The sequence below is a fragment of the Strongylocentrotus purpuratus genome, unplaced genomic scaffold (genome assembly GCF_000002235.5).
Source record: "Strongylocentrotus purpuratus isolate Spur 01 unplaced genomic scaffold, Spur_5.0 spur5_scaffold_4, whole genome shotgun sequence".
Taxonomy (NCBI): Eukaryota; Metazoa; Echinodermata; class Echinoidea; order Camarodonta; family Strongylocentrotidae; genus Strongylocentrotus; species Strongylocentrotus purpuratus.
This window is the reverse complement of record NW_022145610.1, coordinates 2,267,654-2,276,500: the sequence shown is the minus strand read 5'-3', so window position 1 is coordinate 2,276,500 and position 8,847 is coordinate 2,267,654. Positions and strand designations below refer to the sequence as shown.

Genomic DNA, 8,847 nt, shown 5'->3' with positions numbered 1-8,847 from the left:
GATTGCCGTACTATATCAACGGAATTGTCGTACTTCGATCCTACTAGGAACGTGTTACAACGTGCTGTGATCTAGGCTCAATCAGCAGCAGTATAAGCCCCCAACACACCAAACTAATTCTCACTATCTTCTGGAATCGTCCTAAAAAATCGTAAAAACGGGTTATAATCGGGGTAGAATGTATTCATAATGTCTATCATACGATCCTATACACAGAGAAAAAGAGATTTGAATTGACTTCCTATAGGGAGTAAATGCTTGTCGCATAAGTGACACCCTTCAGGGAATAAATTTACACCCCACAAGAAGGTGTAAACTTGCACCCCAAGGTTATGATTTTACTACCTTTAAGGAGTGAAATTTGCACCCAATGGTTCATAATTAACACCTTTTGGTTCCATTTACATGAAAATGGGTTCAAATTTACACCCATGGGGTTGAATTGCATACCCTATATGATCGATGATTGGGGAGGAAATCTACACCCTTCTTCTGCACATCATCAACCAATTGATCATCCATGCTTCGTAATCACCTAACAGTCACTGATTCTCACCCTTTTGTCTACGTGTCACTGCTCTAAAGAAATCAGACCAGAATCTCGAGCTATATGACGAAAAGCTTTAATGCTTACCTAAACAACAGTTAGTGTGAACTCAACACAAGTGCAGACTGTAAGAACCAACTTAGTGTTAGCCTCGGTGAGGCTGGCCTGGATGGACGTATCGGATCAAATGTAGTGGAAATATTTAAATACACTATACTGCCTATCCGTAGATCTTCCCTTTACTTACACATATAAAAAGGCAATTATGTTCTATTTAGTAAAACACCATTTCTGCTAATTTCATTAAATTATCTGATATAACCTTCGGTACAACCCCTTATTCTTGATCAGATAACTTTCACACAAATTATATGCCCAAATGAAACATGATAATTCCCCCAACATGACTAAAATATGTAAATTATGCTAATTTTCCTTCATTTGGCAGTACCTATATCGACACGATGCGCCATTGCTGTAGCGCATTCGCATATGCACTCACAGCAGAAAAATGTTTAACCTCCCAATAACCAAAGCCCCGATTTGTTACAATATATTGACCAATCAGAGCTCGACTGACAAAAATAGGGTGTAAAATTACACCCCTCAAATGACTATTCTGTACACCCTTGCGTATTTCCGTGTTTTACTCCCTAAAAGGTGTAATAGGGGGCGCCCTATTTTTCCAATTTTGTTTTACTCCCCAAGAACACCTTTTTTTTCTCTGTGTGTTCTTAAACAGTCCTAAATACGTCCATCTCGTCTGTACCCCGTCCACAGTCAGTTCACATGAAGTTCAGTTCGTGTACCGCACATTCGCCATTTCCAAGCAGTCCAATCCCGTCCGCAATCAGTTTAAACCCGTTCTTAACTAGTTCTACCGCGTTCCCATTACGTCCAAACCGTAGTAAGTAGTTCGCAACGTGTTCTATCTTGTTTTTAACCCTATAGGCTCGAGGGCTATAAAAACCCAGCGCGTTCTTGCCATTCCTTGCCATGTCAAAATTTAGGAACATTTTACCCGATGTTATTTGATTAAATACGTCCAATTTTCATTTACCCAGGGAACAAATTTTTTGATTTGTTGGGTAAATTCAAAAAGTAGGCCAACAAATTTGGGGATTTGAAAATTTACCCAGTTGTAGGTTAAAAAATGCCAATTTGTTGTTGTTAACCAAGTTTGAAGGACTTAATTTTTGCTCATGATAGTCATATAGCTCCGTTTAGTCTCATTTCACAACGCCCCCTATCGACAGAGTCAGCAGCCATACATGTTAGCCTATGGACGTTTTTATAAAAAAAAAATCGTTAAAAATTCATTTTTTGTTTAAACGAAAAGCACATCCACCACGAAGTACGTTATCAGTAGCTCTTTCATTGGAGCCCTCATGTCTCATTGACTTTTGAAAGTTCACCCACCGTAATTTTTCAAAATTGGTTGCAAGCTCGCCATTGCCTATAATACACATGTGAAACAAGTCGAACTTTGGACTCAGTCTGCCAAGTGATTGTAAGATTATAAGTCAAGCACACGAAGGATAAGAAGCATGAATTACCAATTATCACTTCTGCTATGTTCATTATGTCCATTTCATCCAACCTCCCCCCCCCCCCCCGTAATTTTTCCATTTAGTAAAAGCAAACATTTTGCCGAGTTTATCAAAAACATGAATATTCATGAACGGTCAGACAATACAGCCTTTTAGTACGTAACGTATAGTGAATGGGAATGGGCGATGATCCGTCCAGGAGGTAGAGGTCAGTGTTTTGTGCTGGCAATGTTCACGCGAGCGAAAATGAGACAATCGGAGCAATATGAGGCGACCAGCCTGTCGGTCCCGTGACCAATCTCTGGAAACAAAGGTTTGAAAGTGTTTTTGTGTTCCCTGGTGACTGGTGGTCAAATTCACCAACACGTCCGATTCTCATGATTTTAGTGTCTAATCATTCTGACATATCAAATTCAACTAAGCAACTTTTAAAATCAAAAGCGGTTGCCATAAGTTACCTTGAAATTTCCCTCAAACCCATGGATAAGAAGTTGTTAAATGTTTGTCACCAAAACGGCAGCCATAATGAATGTTCATGGTCAAGGTAAGCACTTTTTCTTTTGAAAGTTGAATTTTCTATGTCAGAAAACATATTATTAGACACTAAAATCATTAGAATCGGACATGTTGGTGAAATTGACCATTGGTCGAAAGTGCGTTGACCTTTCAACGTTTTTTACCATAGCGCCCTCATTTTAGGTCGGAGGCATAACAAACTATACATTTTTGGAATCCTCATGACCATACGATTAATTTGATATGCATATTCATACGATTTGAATATATTTGAATTTCGACCCCTGTTTGACCTTTGTTGGCCCATCACGAAAATGCCCGGAATTTTCAAGGGGGCAGCCCAAGTCAAAATTGTCCGGTATTCATCAGGGAACACAAGAACACTTTCAATCCTTTGTTTCCAGAGATTGGTCACGGGACCTAGAGGCTGGTCTCCTACTATGATGGGGGAAATGCATATAGTAAAGGTTTTGTACATCTCTAGCACCAAACAAAAGCTGGGGGATGAGGTGACAATCTTGGGATTGCAGTGAAGGGGTAACACAATACTTTGTTTATATGGCCTATGTAATGCTCAGTGTCGGTTACCCAGTATAGGGCTAAAGGCATGTTGTTTTTTTTACACATGTTGGGTTCATGTTTGATACTGTCTAAATTTGGGAGCGTTTTAGCCAGTTGTAGGTTTATTTACGTCCAATGTTAATTTACCCAGTTCGCCAGCAACTAATTGCAGCGTGTGTTAATTATACACCCGTTTCAATGGGATGTTGGTGAACGTGTGTACTTGCGATAATTTTGTGAAACGAAGCCAAGTTACCAAAAGAACATTCTGAATCATGATGCACCCAATTATGATAATAATAATAGTAACGTATTTTGGTATTAGACCTGTTCATAATTATTATACCAGGGAGTGCTTTATACCCAGGTGCACAAACAAAACACGGCAGAATTAATACAAAGTATTGACATTAATTATCTAAACATTTCGGATAATATGCAAATAAATGACGTCTTTGATAATTTCTGCATTAAAGTGCTGACTTCATATGGAACGTCACAGTTATGCTCCCTTGATAGCTGGCGGAGTACATATATATATATAATTTGATCCTCATCGATTGTTTAAATTTTCAAAAATAGTTATAGAACCAAAATGTAAAAGAAACATAATAAAGAATCTACTGAAGAAACGTGACATACTATTACATAAAGTAAATTTACCGTAATAATAGGCCCACACGTCCATAAGTAGTGATTGCACGATATACTAAGTTCATCTAATCAAATATATATACATGTATATACAGTTAACAAATGAAATTACTCATTCTTCTTGTAAATGTGATGTTACTTGTGTTTTATTGGTCTTTGCTTACATAAGAAGGCGTTTTAAGGCCCTTCCACTTGTAAACTTTCCATTTCGTTGAAAATTATTTTGTTAAGAATTGTGCCTATATAAAGCCTTATCAATATGTCTATGTGATAGACATGTTTATCATGTATTTGTTATGTTTGCTTTCGAAAAGAATAAACTGAACTAAACCCAATGAAACTGTGATTTAAATCAGTTTGGGGGCAATTTAGTATTTTTTTAACTTTACGGATTTTAATAACTATGTAATTGAATGTTGAAACCGACAAATTAGATCAAATCAGAATGAGGAAACAAATGAATCAATTAACATTGAATAGTACTTTTGGAGTCGTAGTAACGATTGGAGTCTTAAACTAGGTCTAGAAATAAACACCAGGGCATTGTTTCACGAAATCGTCATAAGAACAAGTTCGCCAACATCCAATTGAAACGTGTGTTAATTATACATCTGTTTCAATGGGTTCTTGGTGAACGTGTAGTTGCGACAATCTTGTGAAACGATGACAATTAATCCGAAAAACCTTCAGAATTATGATAATGATAATAGTAATGATTGTAATATTTTATCTTTCATAATTATTATACCCAGCTGCCCAATCAAAACACGGCGGGATAATACAAAGTGTTGACATATTAGCATTGCGGATTATTTACAAATACATGACGTCATAAATAATTTCTTACATGTAAATACTGCATATGGCACATTACAATATTTGTATTTTGATAGCTCGCAGAGTACATGTAGAATTTGATTCTCATCGATTATATACTTACAAAATAGTTATTGAATCCGAATTGGAATTATAAAAATGAAGAATCTACTTAAGAAAAGTCGCATACAATAATATGAAGTAGATTTACCGTAATAATAGGCCCACACGTCTATAAACGAGATAAATGAAACATATATACATATATATATACAGTTAACATTAATTATTCATACCTTGTGTAAATTTGATGTTAAATGTGTTTTATTGGTCTTTGCTCACACAAATTGGATGATATTTGTATTTTTGTTATTCATGTACATATGCTATATATATGTATATATATATATTATGATAAAGAATGGTCCTTTTGCTATATAGTCATAATAGCTCGATATAAACACCAAGGCATGGTTTCACGAAACCGTCATAAGAACAAGTTCGCCAACATCCCATCCAAGCGTATGTTTATTATACAACCGTTGCAATGGGTTGTTGGTGAACGTATAGTTGCGACAATCTTGTGAAACGATGACAAGTAACCAAAAAAACATTCGGAACTATGATGCATCCAATTGTGATAAAAATTATAATATTAATATTAGGGATATCAAAATTGTTTATAATTTGTATACCCAGCTGCACCAAAGAAAACACGGCGTGATAATACAAAGTGTTGCCGTTTATAATGTTAACACATGACGTCATTAATAATTTCCACATGTAAATTCTTTACATGGCACACTACAGTGATTGTATCTTTACAGCTCGCGGAGTACAAATTTATTAAACTGGAGAATTTGATCCTCTTCGACCGTATATATTCTCAAAATAGTTATGGACCCCAAATGTATAAGAGGGAAAAAGTCTACTGAAGAAATGTTACATATCATTTTATGAGGGAAGATTTATCGGCCATAAGGAGTGATGGTATGATATACTAAGTTCATTTAATCAAATATATAAACATATATATATAGTTAACAAATGAACTTATTCGAACTCTTTGTAAATTTGATATTATTTGTGTGTTTTTTTTTTAAACTAAAAACTAGAGGGGGATTGGATGAATTTCTGGGTTTCTGGCTTGCAAATCGTCGTTAATGTGGCTTAACATTTGCCTTCTCCTGTAGATGTCTGATCAGTGCTTTCTCCACACAGTTTTTCCTTAAAGACGTTTATGAGGTCCATTGGAATGAAAACAAGGGCTAGCTCACACCCTGAGTGCTGAATTTGATTCCGTACCTATAATTAAATAGAAATATTCACGATAGTGATATTCAAGATATTGGATGATAAAACAACGAGATTAAACTATTTTCATCCCAGTTTATTGCCCGGTCACACATAGACGACACACGGCCGGCGCATTGAAAATCGGAAAAAGTCGTGAGCCCGACTTTTGTCAGGATTTAAGAGAAACTAGCGAGCTGACATCGAATGCGTAGCGCGTAAACAGGGCGTGTGATCCGCGTTGGTTTAGCGCGCTCCGCGCATGTTTGGCGTGTACATTCATGCGTCGAGCTCCGCGCACGCTTTTGAGCATGCTCAAAAAACCCGACGCACACAGCGAATGACGACGAATGCATAGCGTTGGTCCAGCGTTGGTCCAGCGCGCTCGACGAACGAGTAACGAATGATTACGCACACCTAGCGATTGACAACGCACTGGCCAAAATGGCAATTTTCCAATGCGCCTGCCGTGCGTCCCCCGTGTGACCGGGAATTTAGCCACAACCTAAAGGCCCGGTCACACAGCCCTCCACGGGCGTATCGCGGCCGAATCACGGCCAAAAATTTCTGCCCGTGAAGCAGACGCTGTTGGACGCTTTGAGGTCGCGATAAAGACGCGATACAGCCGTACTTTACCCGTCGTTACACGCGGTAAGAAATTCACACGCGGTTGGCCGCGCGAAAAAGTTTTGGGCTGCCCAAAAATTTAGACCGCGGGTAATCGCGGGCGGTACACGTGGTACACGTGGTACACACGCGGTAAAGACGTGGTACAGACGCGGAACGAACGTGCTAGGACGTGCTACGGTCGCGGTTAAGACGTGGTTACACGCGGATTTGGACGCGAAATTTTAGCGGGTAATCGCGGGTGGAGCACGGTCATAGCACGTTTGTTCCGCGTCTGTACCGCGTTTTTATCACGTGCATTAGCGTGTGTACCGCGTGTAAGCGTGGTAGGCCGCGGTACCGCCGCGCTTCACCCGCGATAAGGACGCGGAACAGTCGCCGGCGTCTGTTCCGCGGGCATACCACGGGTAAACCGCGGGTAAGCCAATTTTGCACATTTTCCACCACGGGCAACCGCGGGCAAAAAAAAATCGCGAAATTTTACCCGCGATACCGACGCGAAAGGCTGTGTGACCGGGCCTTATACCACATATAAAATAATCTTTAATTGGCTTTGATTTGTGACAGACACTATTGTGTTATGGAGTATATTGATAAAATATTTCAGAACATCAATAACGTACGTCTGCTGGTGAGCTGTCGAAAGAAACTGGTGACTGGTTTATCTCAGCTAAGCCCCAATTTACAAGCATTCCACTGTAGACGACACCATACGCCTGTGGCCGAGAAGGGCTACCACTCTTCGCAACGAGTCCTTTACTATGCATCGCTGTAACCTGAATGGGAGTTTTTTATGATAAAAATGCATCTATTTGTTAAAATATCGAGACTGATTAGACATCTTTATTTCTAAATCATCCCCTCCTCTCAGAAATTAATCTTGGCAAACATGCATATTCATCCGCTCGCCCTATGGAAACTTCCAAAAGAAATTTTATGGTAACTTTGGTCCAACAGTAGGCCCTAAATTGTTCGATGAACGAAGCCCGTAGTATATATTTTATTTCACTATTGAATTTATTATGAGTAAAGAATTCATGTAAGGATGCGAGTTACAAGCGTATGACATTAACATGATTCGAATGAAGAGACAAGTACCTCATTGCCTTGACTTTGATTCCCGAATTCGAGACCCAGAGAATCGACGTCCCCATTGACTGGCAAGGATACGTGACACAGGATTCCATGCATCACCCTTTTGACATGGAGCTGTACCTGTAGTACGAAATTGAATTTTTAAGCTTTTATCAGTTTCTGATAATTGTATTGCATATTTTTATGTTATATGCCACGCGAATAATCTACATGTAACCATCCTGTACCATATTGTACCAAATGCTTCAAGATTAAATAACAGATTCCAGTGCAAGATTAATCTATATCGTTGTCAAAAGTGCTGTCATGGAGCTAATCAAGACAGGAAATTTGTATTTTTGCAGGGCAATTGTGTTGGTTACTCAAAGCAATCCTTCGTCAATTGGTGCCTATTGTGCAAAATTGCACCTTTGGCAAAGGAGCGACCGTCCCGACAGGCGAGGAAAGCAAGCGAATCCGTACATAATCATTTTGGGATACACAATATAGGCTAATTGCATTGTGCGTAAAATAAATAATACAAATAATTTCATGTTGACATAATCATGTGGTTACTTAAATTGTACTTTTTTGTGGGAATATGTTGACATATCAAATTACACACTATCACACATTTTTTTTGTTTCCTTCCTAACATCAAGATTGGCACCAAAGCAGGGTTTTAACACAATGTTGCATGAACGTTGATAATATGAGAGAGCTGTCCTAAACACAGAGCTTTCGTTTCATTTGTTAGTTTGTTTTTTTACAAAGACACAGAACGTCATCGATGAGAAGGTCAGGATTTTTAGGAAAGTAGTCGGACCTTACCTTATTTTCGTCTGTTGTTCTAAAGAGGTTGTAGCAGAAGTCTATAGAGGGAAGCGTTTGTCGATTCACTTTCACTATGACGTCATCGACGTGCAACAAGGAGTGCAATTTGGCATTCGGGAGCGCAGTGATGCTATTTAGGTTAAAGACCAAAAAATAGCAACAAAATAAAAGTAATGAATTAGGAATGTTCGACACATGTCACGGAAGCTTTTTTCAACTTCTAACACTTATCGAATAGACCAGTTTCGTAGTTAGCACACAGCACAAATGACCCCTAAATATCCACAAATCGTTTAACCTGGAGAATTCCAACTAAATGCATTTTAGAATAATCCTTGCCTATACCATTGCGGAGGTGCTTATGTTCTCTTATTA

General features: G+C 38.6%; 1 protein-coding gene across 1 annotated transcript; it reads right to left on the bottom strand.

Moving 5' to 3' along the window:
* Positions 1-5,764: 5,764 nt before the first annotated feature.
* LOC105442994 lies at positions 5,765-7,990 on the bottom strand. The gene is made up of 3 exons (XM_030997373.1): positions 7,663-7,990; positions 7,188-7,340; positions 5,765-5,949 (listed from the first exon to the last, which is right to left on the bottom strand). The coding sequence occupies exons 1-3, from the start codon at positions 7,753-7,755 to the stop codon at positions 5,815-5,817; spliced, it is 381 nt and encodes a 126-aa protein (XP_030853233.1). The 5' UTR covers positions 7,756-7,990; the 3' UTR covers positions 5,765-5,814.
* Positions 7,991-8,847: the final 857 nt, after the last annotated feature.

Coding starts and splice junctions, on each gene's coding strand:
- LOC105442994 (XM_030997373.1), bottom strand. CDS start 7,755: ATGCATGGAATCCTGTGTCACGTATCCTTGCCAGTCAATGGGGACGTC. Junction 7,341..7,662: donor ATCAAAGTCAAGGCAATGAG/GTACTTGTCTCT, acceptor ACTCCCATTCAG/GTTACAGCGATGCATAGTAA. Junction 5,950..7,187: donor TCGACAGCTCACCAGCAGAC/GTACGTTATTGA, acceptor ATTTAATTATAG/GTACGGAATCAAATTCAGCA.